This window comes from Mya arenaria, chromosome 9, assembly GCF_026914265.1.
Source record: "Mya arenaria isolate MELC-2E11 chromosome 9, ASM2691426v1".
NCBI lineage: Eukaryota > Metazoa > Mollusca > Bivalvia > Myida > Myidae > Mya > Mya arenaria.
The window spans coordinates 15,007,124-15,026,122 of NC_069130.1; the positions used below are offsets into that span (position 1 = coordinate 15,007,124).

An 18,999-nucleotide genomic window follows, 5' to 3' on the forward strand; every position below is an offset into this window, starting at 1 on the left:
TTATTAAATAGAGTATTAAACAGTTTGAGTAGAAATCCAGATGTTTGATCGAAAGAATGTTTAAAAATTTCTGCGTTTAAGTTATCATTGCCCGAACTTTTATTATTATTTTGTGAAAAAAAACGGCGTGTTTAAGTTCATCGTAGTTTATATCTATGTCCAATTCGTCGTCATAATTAATAATCGGAATATGGGTATCATTATCAGCATAAGTATATGATTCAGTACCAAATAAGGTCTCAAAATGAGAGTATAAGTCGTCAACACTCAGATTTTCGGCATTACTATTATTGCTTTTATATTGCTGTTTGATCTTTTTCCAAAATTGTCTTGGTTGTTTTGTTGCTAAGTTACGTAGTGTATTCTTCTCTAGTTTTAAATTTATTCTTTTCTCTTTGCTAAACTCGGTTATAATTAGCTTTAGTGTTTACAAAATGTTGTCTATTTTTGTTTGTTTTATTTTTTAAAAACACATTTCTTGCAATCGTATACTGTTTTCTAGCGCTGTAACATTCTTCGTTAAACAGTTTTTTCCTTTTTTGCATTATTAGTTATGTTCTTATCAAAATTACGACGAGTTTTACCGAAAATATTCAATGCATTTTCTTGCAAGAGATCAGTAAACTGTATAACAATATTATCTAAACTTTCATCTGGAGTGTAGTTTTCAATAATTTAAACCATCCGTTGTTCTGTTAAATGTGTGCATATCACCCTGATCACGAAATAGGTATAACCCGAAGGCTTCACACACAACATGCTAACAACACACCTGATCGAATGGGTCGAAACTATAGGCTTATCACCCCACGCATTTTAATATAAAAAAGCAAGAACAAGTTCAAAATCATCATAAAAATATTAATATGATGTAAAATAGAGCGTATTAAATATGTTCGTTGTTAAACATTTGAAATGTCTCAACTAAGTTGAGAATGTTCACTTAGTTAAAAATATTCTCTTAGACGCTTCATGAATATGGCCGCTGTTGTTTTTTTTAATAAGATTTGGTTCACCGAGATACGGGTTTTCATTTAATTCATGGTTTACATATAAAACCTCTGACATTGTGATATCAGTTAATCAAATAAACTTAAAACATTATGGCATATTAATCGGTTATATATTTCTTTCAAACACGATTCGCCTCTTGAGATTTCAGCAATTATCAGATAAACAAATCTCTTATTTATGTAATAATAAATTAACTTAAAAAAATCATAGCTGGATTTTTTGTTTAAATTTGTTTTATCTCTTGGCTTATCAGTAAATTTGCTTGAATTTGAATTATACAATTTAAGAATAATCACTTGTCAGCGAGAATTTTACACCGACGATTAAGTAAACTTTGCAAAACATATATAATTTATGCTCGAAACATTCAATCGAACATGCACGGACATTGGCCCATATTTCTCAAAACATCTTAAACGAAGGCTTAAGCATCTTTTTTTTTAGCCAAACTATTCAAATTCATTTGATTTTACTAATTAAAATAGTTTACCGTGATTATCGTGAAATAATTTACATTAAATGTTTCAAAGCCCTTCAAAATGAGAGAAGTTCACAAAAAACTCTAAAACATAAATACACACAGCTTGATCCTTGTATGAAATGTTTTAACTTGCTTCTGAAATTGGGTCAACGCATAACTGAATGTGAAGTGAAGATACGGAATCTTAATGTTAAATAGTAAAATAAAATTGATAAAATCAAAATTGAAACAGTTTTTGTTTAAAATTCTTTTCCTTAGAGAAAGATATTGTTTTGAAGTTACAATTTCATTTGTTTTCATGTATTCCCATTTTTTGTTCGGTATTTATTAACACAATTGGCAGGAAATCTGTCTGCAAGAAAATGCTTGTCCGGCATGATATATACTTATATATTATACTCATTCGGACTCCACACACTTAAACCAGCCCCACTGAGTTAATACCTCGATAATAACATCAATCCCACAACTCATTTCTTAAATAAAGCAACCTCGTCTATAATAACTACCCTTATTCGTTAATTAAGAGTTCTGTAATGCGTCATATCAATAAAAATGAAGCAATTAGCTTAGCATATATATAATAGTTACTTTCCCAGTTGTCGCTGTAATATCTTATTTTAACCATCCGATGTTCTGTCAAAGATGTTTGCATACCAACCTGCTCGCATAATGGGTATAACTCGAGTTCTTTACCTCTCACGTGCTTATCACCCTGCTTGCCAAATGGGTTTAACCCGAAGGCTGAACCTCCCACGTGCATACCACCCTGCTCGCCTAATAGGGTTTACATCGAAGGTTTACCTTCAACGTGCATACACATTGCTCACCAAATGGGTTTTACAACGAAGGTTAACCTTCCACGTGCATACCACATTGGTCGTCGAATGGACTGAGCCCAAAGGTTTAACCTCCCACATGCATACCACCCTGCCCGCCGAATGGGTTGAACCCAAAGGTTTAACCTCCTACGTGCATACCACCCTGCTCGCCCAATGGGTTGAACCCAAAGGTTTAACTTCCCACGTGCATACCACCCTGCTCGCCGAATGGGTTGAACCCAAAGGTTTAATCTCCCATGTGCATACCACCCTGCTTGCCCAATGGGTTGAACCCAAAGGTTTAATCTCCCATGTGCATACCACCCTGCTCGCCAAATGGGTTGAACCCAAAGGTTTAATCTCCCATGTGCATACCACCCTGCTCGCCAAATGGGTTGAACCCAAAGGTTTAATCTCCCATGTGCATACCACCCTGCTCGCCGAATGGGTTGAACCCAAAGGTTTAATCTCCCATGTGCATACCACCCTGCTTGCCCAATGGGTTGAACCCAAAGGTTTAATCTCCCATGTGCATACCACCCTGCTCGCCAAATGGGTTGAACCCAAAGGTTTAACCTCCCATGTGCATACCACCCTGCTCGCAAAATGGGTTGAACCCAAAGGTTTAATCTCCCATGTGCATACCACCCTGCTCGCAAAATGGGTTGAACCCAAAGGTTTAACCTCCCATGTGCATACCACCCTGCTCGCAAAATGGGTTGAACCCAAAGGTTTAATCTCCCATGTGCATACCACCCTGCTCGCAAAATGGGTTGAACCCAAAGGTTTAACCTCCCATGTGCATACCACCCTGCTCGCAAAATAGGTTGAATGCAGCAAAAATAAGAAGGAAAGCAAAAAAGGTCAAAATCATAAAACAAAATTTATAAATTTGATGAAAATAAAGAGTATTAAAATGCTCTTTGCTAAAAATCCAAATATTTCATTTATTTCAATTGCTTTCTAAAATGACAATGTTCACTAAGAAGCTTTATAAATACTGCCACTGTTTAATAAAAAAAATGGTTCACCGAGAAACGATTTTTATTTTTTCATGGTTTATATTTAAAACTTCTTCTTGTGATATCAGTAAAATCAATAAAACTTAAAATATTCTGGCATATAAATCAGTTATATATTTCTTTCAAACACGATTTGCCACTTGAGTTTTCATCAATTATCAGATAAACAAATCTCTTGTTTATGTAATAATAAATTGACTTAAAAACTCACAGCTGGAACTTTTGTTAAAATTTGTTTTATCTCTCGGTTTATCAGTAATGTGGCTTGAATTTGAATTATACAATTTAAGAATACTCATTTGTCAGCGAGAATTTTACACCGATGATTAAGTAAACCTTTCAAAACATATACATTGGTGCTTATCTCTAAAAAAGTTCAATCTAACATGTACTGACTTTGACCTATATTTCTTAAAACATCTTGGACTTAGACTAAAGCATCTTATTTCATGAAGCCAAACTATCTAAATTCATTTGATTTTACTAATTAAAATAGTTTACCGTGATTATCGTTAGATACTTTCCATTAAATGTTTCAAATCCCTTTTAAATGAGAGAAGTTCATCAAAACTTTATAACATAAATAATATACTATTATACTCCTTAGGACTCTACACGCTTTCAGAAGCCCAACTGCATTCATACCCCGACAATGACATGAATTTCGCAATTTATTCCATTCCTTAAATAAATCAACCTTCTCTATTATGATTACCTTTATTTGTTAATTGTTAGTTTTGTTATGTGGCGTATCAATAAAAAGGAAGCAATTAGCACAGAGATATAATCACTTTGCCATTTGATTAGATGCTTATCGCTATCATACTTAATTTCAACCATCTGTTGTTCTCTTAAAGGTGTTTGCATACCACCCTGTTCGCAAAATGGCTTTAACCCGAAAGCTAAACCTGTCACGTGCATACCACCCTCATCGCCAAATGGGTTTGACCAGAAGGCTTAACCCCCACGTGCATACTATTCCTTATCGAATGGGTCGAACCCACAGACTCTTCACCACACGCACCAATAATATGATTAAAAATAAGAAAAGTCAAAATCATAACAAAAATGAATACATGTGGTGTAAAATAGAGGGCATTAAAAATGTTCGTTGTTAATAATTCGAAATGTTTCAACTTAGTTGAAGTTTAAGTTGTAAATTTTCTCTAAGAAGCTTTATAAATACGACCCCTGCTTTGTAAAAAAGATTTGGTTCACAGAGATTGTTTTTTCATGGTTTATATTTTAAACTTCTGACATTGTGATATCAGTAAAATCAATTAAACTTAAAATATTCTGGCATATAAATCGGTTATATATTTCTTTCAAACACGATTTGCCACTTGAGTTTTCAGCAATTATCAGATAAACTGTCGAAAAAACTCAATCTCACATGTATTGACTTTGGCCCATATTTCTCCAAACATCTTGAACTTAGACTTAAGCATCTTATTTCATTCAGCCAAACTATCAAAATTCATTTGATACAACTAACTAAAATAGTATACCGTAATTACCGTTAAATAATTTCCATTAAATGTTTCAAAACCTTTTAAATTGAGAGAAGTTCACAAAAACTCTAAAATATAAACAATACACCCAGCTTGATCCTGGTTTAAAAGATTTAAGTTTGTTCGATAAAATGGGTCAACAAATAACTGACTGTGAAGTGAAGATACGGAATCTTAATGTAGTGTAGTAAAATAAAATTGATCAAATCAAAAGTGAAACAGTTTTTGTTTAAAATGCTTCCCCATAGAGAAAGATCTTGTTTTGAAGTTTTGATTTCATTTGTTTTCATGTACTAGAGTATTACCATTTTTTCAGTACTTCATTTAGGTATTAACAATGTTGATAAGAAATCTGTCTGCAAAACAATTTTGGACGGAAATGATATACACCAATATACTATACTCGTTCGGACTCCACACACTTTAACCAGCCCAACTGCGTTCATAACCCGATAATGACATCAATCCCGCAATTCATTCTTTAAATAAATCAACCCTAACTATAATAACTACCCTTATTCGTTAGTTGCGAGTTCTGTAATGCGACATACCACTAAAAAGGTAGCAATTAGCATAGCACAGAGATAATAATCACTTTCTTAGCTGTCGCAGTAATATCTAATTTCAGCCATCTGTTGATCAGTTAAAAGTGTTCGCATATCACCTTGTTCGCCAAATGGGTTTAACCCGAAGTCATAACCTCCCACGTGCATACCACCCTGTTCGCCAAATTGGATTAACCAGAAGACATAACCTCACACGTGCATATCACCTTGTTCGCCAAATGGGTTTAACCCGAAGTCATAACCTCCCACGTGCATATCACCCTGCTCGCCAAATGGGATTAACCAGAAGTCATAAGCTCCCACGTGCATATCACCCTGTTCGCCAAATGGGTTTAACCCGAAGTCATTACCTCCCACGTGCATACCACCCTGTTCGCCAAATGGGATTAACCAGAAGTCATAACCTCCCACGTGCATATCACCCTGTTCGCCAAATGGGATTAACCAGAAGTCATAACCTCCCACGTGCATATCACCCTGTTCGCCAAATGGAATTAACCCAAAGTCATAACCTCCCACGTGCATATCACCCTGTTCGCCAAATGGGTTTAACCAGAAGTCATAAGCTCCCATGTGCATACCACCCTGTTCGCCAAAAGGGTTTAACCCGAAGTATAAACATTCCACGTGCATACCACCCTGCTCGACAAATGGGATTAACCAGAAGTCATAACCTCCCACGTGCATACCACCCTGCTCGCCAAATTGGATTTACCAGAAGTCATAACCTCCCACGTGCATACCACCCTGTTCGCCAAATGGGATTTACCAGAAGTCATAACCTCCCACGTGCATACCACCCTGTTCGCCAAATGGGATTTACCAGAAGTCATAACCTCCCACGTGCATACCACCCTGTTCGCCAAATGGGATAACCCAAAGTCATAACCTCCCACGTGCATACCACCATGTTATACAAATGGGATTAACCCGAAGTCATAACCTCACACGTGCATAACACCCTGCTCGACAAATGGGATTTACCCAAAGTCTTAACCTCCCACGTGCATACCACCCTGCTATACAAATGGGATTAACCCGAATACTTAACTTCCAACGTGCATACCACCCTGTTCGCCAAATGGGATTAACCCGAAGTCTTAACCTCCCACGTGCATACCATCCTGCTCGACAAATGGGATTGATCCGAAGTCTTAACCTCCCACGTACATACCTACCTGCTTGCCAAATGGGTTTAACCAGAGGTCATAACCTCCAACGTTCATACCACCCTGTTCGCCATTAACCTGAAAGCTTAACCCTTCACGTAAATACCACCCTGTTCGCCATTAACCTGAAAGCTTAACCTCCCACGTATATACCACCCTGTTCGCCATTAACCCGAAAGCTTAACCTACCACGTACATACCACCCTCTTTGCCATTAACCTGAAAGCTTAACCCTTCACGTGCATTCCACCCTGTTCGCCATTAACCTGAAAGCTTAACCCTTCACGTACATACCACCCTGTTCGCCATTAACCTGAAAGCTTAACCTCCCACGTATATACCACCCTGTTCGCCATTAACCTGAAAGCTTAACCATTCACGTACATACCACCCTGTTCGCCATTAACCTGAAAGCTTAACCATTCACGTACATACCACCCTGTTCGCCATTAACCTGAAAGCTTAACCTCCCACGTACATACCACCCTGTTCGCCATTAACCTGAAAGCTTAACCTCCCACGTATATACCACCCTGTTCGCCATTGACCTGAAAGCTTAACCTCCCACGTACATACCACCCTGTTCGCCATTAACCTGAAAGCTTAACCTCCCACGTACATACCACCCTGTTCGCCATTAACCTGAAAGCTTAATCATTCACGTACATACCACCCTGTTCGCCATTAACCTGAAAGCTTAACCTCCCACGTACATACCACCCTGTTCGCCATTAACCTGAAAGCTTAACCTCCCACGTACATACCACCCTGTTCGCCATTAACCCGAAAGCTTAACCATTCACGTACATACCACCCTGTTCGCCATTAACCTGAAAGCTTAACCTCCCACGTACATACCACCCTGTTCGCCATTAACCTGAAAGCTTAACCCTTCACGTACATACCACCCTGTTCGCCATTAACCTGAAAGCTTAACCTCCCACGTACATACCACCCTGTTCGCCATTAACCTGAAAGCTTAACCATTCACGTACATACCACCCTGTTCGCCATTAACCTGAAAGCTTAACCTCCCACGTACATACCACCCTGTTCGCCATTAACCTGAAAGCTTAACCTCCCACGTACATACCACCCTGTTCGCCATTAACCCGAAAGTTTAACCCTTCACGTACATACCACCCTGTTCGTCATAAACCCGAAGGCTCCACACTCAACATGTTTACCACCCGTTGTACCGAATGGGTCGAACCCAGAGGCTCATCATCCTACGCGCATACCACACTGCTCCCCGTGTGGGTCTTCATAAAGGCCAATTACCCCATCCACACGTTTAAACAGTTGGCTTTGTATCTTATACAGGAGCATACCAGATTACAGATTGAACAAAATGAGCCATTTTGAAGCTTTCAAAATTAAATAATAAATGTTGACAAAGAAAACATTCTCTCTCCTTGCTTTATATCAAGGCAAGAAACTCTAGAAATTACATTTTTCAATCTTAAGTGTAACCCGTTTGCATTGGAAAGTAAAGGGAAATTAATTAGTTGCGTACAACCTTATAATTAAATGCCAAGTGCCCGGATGTGGTCCAGGATGCGTTTTCATTTTTTAAGATTGAGAATGCTACTTTAGGTTAATATTCTGTTAAAATCTGAATAATGTTATTGATAAATAGTTTTTTATACCTTAAATTCAGTTCAAAATCTACAATCAGAAACAAACAATAAAACAATATCAGAACAAAACAGAACAGAACAGAACATTATTTTTGATCCAAGCATAAACAGATCATCGTCGCGTTACACGGATACAGAGATTCATTAATATACTCTGGATTAAAAGTTTTCCAACATCCGGCTTAATGCTGATGAATTACATGTATTATTAATTACGGTGCTTAATTTCAAAGTCAGCGGTTTATTTTAGGAGAAACATCACAATGTATACCTTTTTATTGCTTAAAAAATATTTAAATTTGAACTGAATCTTAAGCAAATGTTTGGTTGTCATAAACAGGAAACAATAGAAGGGCAATTTTTACTGACGTTGAGCTATTATCATATTGTATTGAAGAAGGAATTCATCTCTAAACATTTTGTATAAAAAGTGTCCTTTTGGCAAAAAATGCATTGCATTTCAATATTTCTGACAAATTATCACGCATTTATCTTGTCAGGTTAAAGTGACACTCTTATTCAAAATCAATACATACACATGCATAACAAACAGCAATTTGACTATTAAACCTTCAACTACTTACTGAATAATGCATTTATTGAAAATATTTATTACTGATAACAAGACTGTAACCGTGAATGCTAAAATATTTTCTGTGGTCTACTTTAAGTCTAATAAGGTAGAAATACCGTGTTTTATGCTCATTTCTTTAAAATCAATCATTGTATCCTTCATAAGAACAATTGTTTTCGACATTTATTCATCCTTTTTGGAATATTAAAAAATACTATTAATTGTGGTAATTCTTATTTGGGAGTAAGAGTGCATCTTTAATCAAAATATGTCATTTCCTGGTTTCAAAATTCTTGCTATTTTAATGAGAGTCGCCCGCCCTCCTACGAGCATACAACATGTCAAAATTTGACGAACGTTTTTGACGAAATGAAATGTGTGCAAATATGTATGAGAACCTAACCATTTGATGCTGAAAAGCAATTTGAGTCCAAACGATTTTAAATTTCAGATGACAGCTAATGAAACTGGAACACTTCACAGATACTAGTTTAGATGTATTTATTCTAGTAGGATTATTAAGAGTTTTTCTTCATAAAATAATGCAGGGACGGGTTTCTGTTTATGCCTATTAAAACTGCACTCTCATAGATTAACTGTTTTGAACTCTCAACAAATGTTGATATATGCTCAAACATTGTCTTCGATGGCCACGATTTTGAAAAGTGTTGGTAACGCGATTTAACAATAGCTTAAACAATTAGTTATCCTAGAGGAGTCCTTGTGTGGGCGTACGGTTTTGTTTTCAGTTTTCTATTTATTCCCTGCCTTTACCGGCGTGGTTTCGCATCCCACTAAAACCAGCATATTATTGTATACTGTCAGTGTATTATTTCTGCAATTTCGGTATCAAATAGAAAGAAAGTTATAAAATAAATGTTTTCAGATGCAGATTTCAGAAGCGTGTCCCATTAAGATGGAAAATCATAAAAAACACACTTGTTTTATGATTTATATTCGTTGATTGTTTATATACGTACTGTTTTTTCCCCTCCAAATTCTTGGAACACTATTTGTAACAATTTTCTCATTTTACAAAATGTCACTAGGTTAATATAACCAATATAACATAAATATACTAAATACATAGTTTAACGTTTCAACACAACAGTTTTTTTTAAATGAGATGGATTACTCACATAATATTCGCACGGTTAAGGAAATCAACGTATTTATAACAAGCGCTGAAAGTCGAAAGTTATCAATCATGAACTTGAATAAAGATATATGAATATTGTCTAATAGTGTGATACAGTCAAACCCCGTTGGTTCGAACTCGCTTGGCTCGAATTCCTCTTTGCTCGAACTGCATATTATTGACCGATTTCTTTATACTGAACGTTAGCACTCCCGTTTGGCTCGAATTTTCCGAGATTCGAGGTATTGTCGCTTGTCTTAAGAGTTCGAGCCAACGGGGTTTTACTGCATAATTAAATCGTCAGTATTGTACTGTATGACAGTGTATACTATATACTCTAGTACAAAGAAGTTGTTGTTTTTTTATATCCCGTTACAACATAATGTTTTGGCACGAGTGTTCAACACATTATCATATTTTACGATTACTATGATTGATTGGTATGGCTAATCAGTAAGCTAAGTAATACGTTACTATATCATGGATACTACAGGGACAGCCCTATATAATGCAACCACGACTTTGTTTAAGGTAACCAACCCATATATATATGTGATATTTGGATGCCTGGTTAGCAGGTAACATTTTGGTATAATTTAAAGTTACCGATGTACAATCACTTCATTTTATGCTTGGTTACCTAATGTTATGTTTTATTAATTGAAATAGGATCAATGGGCCAAAAAATGTATTTTTAACCGAACTCGCACTTTTATTTCTTTTTGTTTTTGTTTTGGCCGACATATATTTAAAAATAGGTCATTTACGTTCGGGCAACATTTGAAATAAGGAGCAAATATACAACCTGTTTAACCTGGATGTAGAATGTACTTTTGGTAATTATTTTACATATTAGAAATAATGAAGAAGCTAGCAGCTTTAATACCATTCAAATGATACAGCATCACAGTGGCGGCAGCAAACTTATTTTTTAAGTTAAGATTATGCTTTATGGAGATGTCAATGAATAAGCTTATGTGTGGGTGGGATGCCTTAAAAGCACACAAGTCAAGGTTTGAGTGACACTCAACAAATGACACTAAACAAAAGTCACACACTGCTTCATTTTGAGGAATATCAATGCACATAAGAATCAACTCGTTGATCATCTAGACTGACCAAACAGATGAACACTTATCAAATGACACCCCCCCCCACATAAAAACAACAACAGGTCTTTATATATAGTTTAGTTGAAACTTATGTTTTGTTTTTAAACTCATTTATTTCAACATTCATCACTCTCGTAAGCATGATGTTATGCAAGAGTGCGGTCTTGTTTTGTTGGGGGAAACAGCAGTACCCGGAGGAAAACAACTTGTCCGGCTTGGTGACCACGTACCAAACTCCTATACCGTCCCATGCCGGGAATCGAGTCCGGGCCGCCTTGGTGAGAAGCGAGTGCGCTTACCATTGAGGTCACCGGACATATCTATATAATATTTATAAATTGTATATGGAAATTCTGTGAATTTGCAAAAACAAATAAGTGTGTTCGTTCATTTTGATATATTATATATATACAAGCTTACATTTGTGTTTTCTTCCTCATTATTCAGCATGTATATTGTACCTAGTCATTCTCATTAATTTTCTTCCCAAACCAATTTCATACCACCACTAATCTACACTTCATACCAACATTACTATACATTATACAATACGCAATATACATTAATCAAACGCAGACAAACACTTACCTGTACAACGGCATACTTATATATTTCCACTACGTATAATCCTTAAGATCAAAACATATATTTCCGGGAAGTTCCTTAAGTGCAGCGCCACACTTAACAGATTGTTAAAAATCCTTAAAAGCAAGAAACGAGCCACACAAATTCACTCTCTCCTTTACGATCGAATACATACAATGTCGACAATGTGGTAATTACAAGCAGGCTTGTTTTTTCGCCGAGACTATGACGCGAGGGGAGGATTCCTGCGGTAATTGACACCTGGTTTTCCTAGAGTCCTAGTTCCCCAGAGACGTAGCTGGCTAGGCTTATCAGTTGCGTCGTAGAGCGGCGTATTATCACTAACGCTGCAACAGTGTATTCTGATTGTAGCGATTTATAAGTGTTAAATTGTTTGTCCACATTGTTTATGTTGACATAGATGTTTAAAACTGTTTAAATTGAGTTATTTTACTCTTTTAATTACAGCAATTGGGAAATACTTGTTTCAGCATATTGTTTTGGAAATCCAAGCCTCAATTGATTCAGTTTTCCATAGCGTAATTGGTGGTTTTCGGTCAAATAGAGCTGATGATGCTGATGCTCTGCTGCTCCTGCTCCTGCTACTGCTTCTGGTGGTGGTGCTGCTGCTGCTACGGGTGATGATGAGGCTGGTGATGATTGCCTCATTTGACTTACAAGGAACACCGCCACAATTTCGCTCTGCTACGCCACTGCTTCCTATGTAATTTATTTTCGCTAATCGAATGCATTCATTGCTTCGCGTTCAGAATCAGTTAAATACATAATCCGAAGCAGAGTTTCTTGTCATGTAAGAATCCACATCCTATAGGAACAGACAATGAAGATAGAGGTTATGTTATTGCTTTTTAAATAGGTTTTACGGTTTTCTTTAGAAGAAAAATAAATAAGTATAGCAGAATGATCTGCCAATTTATTTACCCACCAATTAACGCACTTTGACATCACTATTTCAATTATTCCGATTCCCACGAAATTTTACGGATCGCTTGAAACACGCTTTGAAAATAAATGAAAATAAATGAACGAATTTATATTCTTTGACTATGATAGATATTCATAGAAAATTGCGCAAGAAGAATATCGTTGATTATCCGAATCTCATAAATCAATGTCAAAGCGCTTCTCGGCTCGCCGATAATAGCTTTGGTATTTTAGCGAAAATATTCACATTTTCCTAAATTTATCTCCGACCAATATATTACAAATACATTTTTTTTTAAATTTAGGAATTATTTTGGATTTTGTTGGGAGGTCTTGTCATTCTTATATTAATCACAAAATGTTAACCAGAGACTTACGGGTATTCTAATGTTAAAATAATTATGGCTTGCGCAGTACATTTGTACTTTTAATGTCAGGTTATGTAATGTCTATGGCTTATAATTGCGTTTATAAATAACATTCACGAATTCGCTCAAAGATAACTCTTTGTGCATAGAGCTCCAACCTTATGCGTTGCGTTCTGACACATAGAAATCTTTGAGCCAGGACGCGATGCATAGAGGTCTAACCTTATGCTTTGCTTATAGACACATAGAGCGCTTTTTGCCAGGACGCGATGCATAGACCTCCAACCTTATGCGTTGCATTTTCAGACATATAGAGCTCTTTGTGCCAGAGCGCAATGCGTACAGTCTAACCTAATGTGTTGCGTCCTAACAAATACAGCTCTATGTGCCCAGACGCGATGCGTAAACCTCCAACCTTATACGTTGCGTCAATACACATAAAGCTCTTTATGACAGGACGCTATACATAGAGCTCCAACCTTATGCGTTGTGTCCTGACACATAGAGCTCTTTATGACAGGACGCTATGCATAGAGCTCCAACCTTATGCGTTGTGTCCTGACACATAGAGCTCTTTATGACAGGACGCTATGCATAGAGCTCCAACCTTATGCGTTGTGTCCTGACACATAGAGCTCTTTATGACAGGACGCTATACAGAGAGCTCCAACCTTATGCGCTGCGTCCTGACACATAGAGCTCTTTATGACAGGACGTTATGCATAGAGCTCCAACCTTATGCGTTGTGTCATGACACATAAAGCTCTATGAGCCTTAATCTAATTTTCATATGTGAATTTTTCGTACGTATATTTGTCTTTTTGAAAAGTGACATTCTTACATACGTTTGGTCATGTTGAGGGGTTAGAGACTATGGAACTCCTATGTCACATATGCTTCATTGTATTTGTAGTTGTCGTTTTCAACACGTAACTTCTTGAGAGTTTCAGATCAGTATGACTCCCTACATTGCTTAAGTGTTAAACGATTCGTTGGATATTTGAAGTGAAACAGTTTTATTCCATCATGTTTTTGCATCGTATCAGAAAGTTAATTATAAATGTTATTGTTCTATGTGTTTTTCTTTACAGCCTCAATAACTCGTTTCATTACGTTTAGTTTTTAGTTCATAATGTAATCATGCTCCGAGCTTCTTATTTTATAGTACATGCATTGTTTTATACAATAAATGTTGTTGTTTTTTCAAGTGCAAGGATATGTTCTTGATAACGATAGCTCATGAAATTTATCTAATAATTAAAACAGGGTTTAACGCGAGAGATAGGGAAGAAATAGTTGTAGCCTGCGCCGAACATGTCAAAATTGCATCTAGTATAATCGATGATCTGGGAAAACCCCGGAGACTTGCGGAAATTCCCGGCATTGTCCGAGTATTAACATACAGTCGAAATTCGTTATGTCGAAGTCGTTGGGACTTTGGAATTAAGTAATAGACAACGAGATTTCAATACACCCGAAATACAAAGCACATTGGATTTTGTTTTCACATCCGCAATAAACAGGTCCTGTAATATGTTTCCGTCGTGGAAACGGCAAACCAAGGTAAGTTTCTTTGTGTAAACTTTATTTTATCACGTTCATTGATAACACTGACACAAATATAAAAACAAACACAAACGTGATATAATACACCACGATTTAGCACATTGAACGATAATATCACATTCACAAGAATACATTCCAGCACGACAGTACATGTACATGGAATACAAATGCGGCTTAAAGGCTTGGTATAATCCTTCTATAAGTGACCTCCCCCCACACCCAAAATAAAAACAACAACAACAACAAAAGCGTGTATTATACACAACCTCTGTGTATTGATCTTAATCTAATTGCCTTATTGTCTTATCAGGTCTCTGATCTGAATATCCTACTGTGCAGTTTTGGAGGTTTTATTATAGAAAAGGACCCTAAATGTCCCTGAGCCAATACAAAATAAACAGGAAATTGTCCCCTACTGAAACATCAGTGCAATTAGCAGGATATGCACAGCAGGGGATTGTCAAGCCAAACATTCCTTAAACAAGGCCTTTAAGACGAAGTGCTCTCCCTTATATAAATACTGCCATTGTCCTAAGAAAGCTGTTCCGTGTGTAGACTGTAAGTAGCTATAAGAGAACTGATTTTCTTAGATTTCTTAAGGAAATAATAAACCTTGATCAATTTTAGAATTAACACAAATAAATCTATACACATTTTATCTTTTAAATGAACTTCTTAACACGACGGTAACTCTCGCGCCAAAATGGCCAGAATTTACCGAGAGCATCCGAAAACGTCAGGGGATAAACGATGCCTTATTAGTACAATTAGCCATTTTGCGCTATTCGGGCCGATGCCATTTATTCTATCTTTCATTCTAAATTTCCTCTATCTTATCGACCTCAGTTGATTGAAATGGGGGCGTGTTGAATGTGAATCACACATTATAAACTCCTTAGCTATATGTTAAGTAACCTATAATATTCAACCCTAAAAATAACAATTGTATTTGTCAAAATGCAGCTTTTATTTTGCATTTTTGATTCCATATGTGCATGTCAAATTCTATTTAATATTTGTTTTCAATGCGGCATGAAGGTGTCTTAATGTTGCAAAACAAATAGTATACTACTAGTCAAACTTCAATAAAACATCATTTAAAAAAAGAGTAAGGTTTTGCTAGGGTAAAACGGAACGGAAAGTAGAAACCAACTTGAACGATAAGTGAAAATGATTGTAACACAATAGCTTCGATATTGCAGATAAAATGTAAGCTGTAAATACTGAGTTAACAGCTTTCCCCATGAAATGGTTATGGTTGCAATGACGCCTTTTTCGTAATGAAAATTCAGGTTAAGGTTGTCGTGTAGATTCTAAGTTTGCTTGTAGGAGATGTGAGTAGCTATTGGCTGGTACAGACAACATTCTTACAAAAGAAACAGACAATAATTTATAGTTGATGTAAAAATATGGATTTCCCTGTTGACCCCACTTTTTCACTCAAAAAAGTATTCTGAACTCTTGGCCAAAGTTGCTTGGTCTGCATGTAATTTACATGTAATGCACCCCGCAGGTCCGGGGGTATAGCGGAGATAAGCGGGGAAATGGACCGTGCTTTACCTCCCAGGGGGCCCCGACTTAACCCCCCGAAGTGCCGAGTGAATACGGTGGTTTTGTCTTCGCGCCAAAAATTGCGGGGAATGGGCCTTACCTAGGGTCCCTGGGGTGCGCGGATTCTACCAGCAGTTCGTCCCCGCAGGGATTGTACCCGGGCTTGGCTGGACCGACAGTCAAAGTCCGCGCTATTCCCCGGACCTGGGGGTGGGGGGGGGGTGGATACAATTGACTGGTGCATAAGTGCACTGATTGTTAGCTTGTCCTTTCACAATCATATATACACCGACACAAAGTGGAACATCGCGCTTTATTGTCAACGGTTCCCGTTAATGCATACACTATAGCTATAAGCATAATACTTCCGGGGTTCAATTTTTCCCTTACGAATAGATTCCGTGTTATTTGTACCGAAAGCCATTTGTACCACCTTGATGGACGCATGAACGTATATCATCCTCCTCTTCTATTACCCGTCTTACTTAATAAACGATCATTTATTTCATCACGTAGAAATACATAGTCGGTGAATGGCATCAATAATTGGGAGATTTGAATAATTGCTTGTTAACCACTCTTCCACAAAGGCTTATCAGGTAATCACCAGATACACATAATCACCAGATACAAAACCTCCAATCATATATATATATATATATGTTCTTTGGGTCATAAATGACACGTATTGAGATTTAAATTCTAGCCCGCAGGTCCAAATGCCAGCAGGTCCGGAGGCGGTTGAGTCTGAGGGTTTAGGGTAAAGCTTATAATATTGTACTCTAACCCTTACTCTACACCCTGTGGGCTTTGCGGACTGGAGGGCCTTCGGGTTCACTGGCGGACCCCATTTTGCATGCTCATATTTATGAAGACACATTTATGATTTACTGTGCACGGATGCGCGGAAAGGGAAGCAATTACATCCTAATTTCTCAGCATTCGAATGGCGGGGGCATCAACAAGCGCTGTCACTGACAATAATGTATATTTTCGAAATAACAGTCGAGCTTGTTCGACCCACATGCACATTATTATTATTATTATTACTATTACTATTACTATTACTATTACTATTACTATTATTATTATTATTATTATTATTATTATTATTGTCATTATTATTATCATTATTATAATAATAAGTATTGTTATTATAATTATTATTATTATTACTATTATTATTCTTGTCATTATCGATTTTACAAATTACTTTCATGCACCATTCAACTGAAACCACGCCCCCAGGTCCGGGGGTATACCGGGGATAGCGGGGGAAATGGGCCGTGTTTTTACCTTCAAGGTGGCCTCGCAGTGCCGAGTGACAGCAGTGGTTTTGTTTTCGCGCCGAAAATAGCGGGGAATGGGCCTTACCTAGGATGTCCCGGGGATGCGGGGACATTTGGAGGGGATTTTACCAGCAGTTTGTCTCCGCGGGCGAGGATTTTACCGGGGGTTGAATGGACCGAAAGTAAAAGTCTCCGCTATTCCTCGGAGCTGGGGGCCGTGGTTACATTTGACTGGTGCATTACCAATGCAAAGGCATACAGGTCAAAAGAATACTAAATATATTTCCTTCAAATTCTATAGACAATTGACTAATTTACAGAAAAATAACAGACACTGATTTCCAGTGCTTCACTGGCCCAAATACCATATATAGATGGGGGGGGGGGGGGGGTTCCACATGTGTACTAAACATTAAGCAATGTTGGGAAAAAAAGTTACGTTTCTTATAAGAAGTATAATGTAATTGTACGTAACCATTGTGTATTCGAAAAAGGGATCCCATCCAGTGTAGGTGTACAAAATATGCGGTGAAGTGTAAACCAAAATAAGATCAAGTAGATCCAGCGTAAAGTAGCCAATGGTCTGAGACGGTACAACCATGCTTTGATCCACAGTCAAGTGTTTAAGAAATAAGTCATGTAACAATGCGTAGACGGTGCCGAATTGGTGTAAATTACCGTACATCCGAGGCTAGTCATTTGGCGGAGATGACCGAGGTGTTCCGAATACAGTATGACGTACACTAGTATTGTAGTGCGAACACACTCATAAACATTGATGATAATCGATTATTACAGCTGTTTTTGTACAGTGGGTTAATAAGCACCAGGCGGGTTGCAGACATTCAGGACTGGGTCTAATTATATGTTTCTGATGGGTTGTTTGTTTGACCGTCTCACACTTTGTTCCATATCTATATATCGAAATTGTACATCAGCTAAGTGTACTGCAAATATATGTCGTTGAAATAAAACAATTGCTGGCCTAGGTAGTTGGTAGTTTACACAATATTACGTAGAACACTAAAAACGTTAATGATTGTTATTAGTTTAAACTTACACAGACTAAATGGTAATGCGACTGCGTACATACGTTAAGGTAAGATCGCATTATTGTAAGTACATTCTAGCAACTAACTGCTAATTAACTGAAATATATACAAGAAAACTGCATATATACTGCCTTCTTAGTGGACAAAATTTTATATTGACCCTTAACAATACTTAGCTAATACCAGTTTATGTGTGTGCGTTTACTTTCATCTACTTATAGCGAGGACATCCACAGTAAATCTCTGATATGCCATCATTTACGCGCGTTAGTTATCTCAGCATATACTCTTCAAAATGATTTTTATTATAAATAGTTTCAACAATATACACCAAATAACACACTGTAAATAGACAAATAAACTTAAAGTCTCTTGAAGTCCATTCCTTTTCTTTTTAACCACTGAGGCCCGCCATTTTCCGCCTAGCAAGCTGGAATTAGAAACAACATATTTATTAAAGACAGAAAAGCGGTGTATTTCAAAACAAATTAAATACTATATAGTTTAAAAGAAGAATAACTTACTTAGAAAAGCCAGAACGCTTTTGTCATTTTAGAATTTAGTGAACACCGTGGCGTTTCAGTTTTGTCTATTT

General features: G+C 37.0%; 1 protein-coding gene across 2 annotated transcripts in view; it reads right to left on the reverse strand.

Moving 5' to 3' along the window:
- The window catches only part of LOC128245308 (neprilysin-1-like), a 180,504-nt gene that overhangs the window by 37,470 nt on the left and 124,035 nt on the right, over positions 1-18,999 (reverse strand). The window contains exon 1 of one of the 2 annotated variants that reach the window (XM_052963431.1): positions 11,637-11,897. The exons of the other annotated variant lie outside the window; for it this stretch is intronic. Coding sequence (XP_052819391.1) covers positions 11,637-11,650 — 14 coding nt within the window. The 5' untranslated portion in view covers positions 11,651-11,897. Of the gene's footprint in view, positions 1-11,636; positions 11,898-18,999 lie in introns of those variants that run through there. 2 annotated transcript variants of the gene reach the window in all.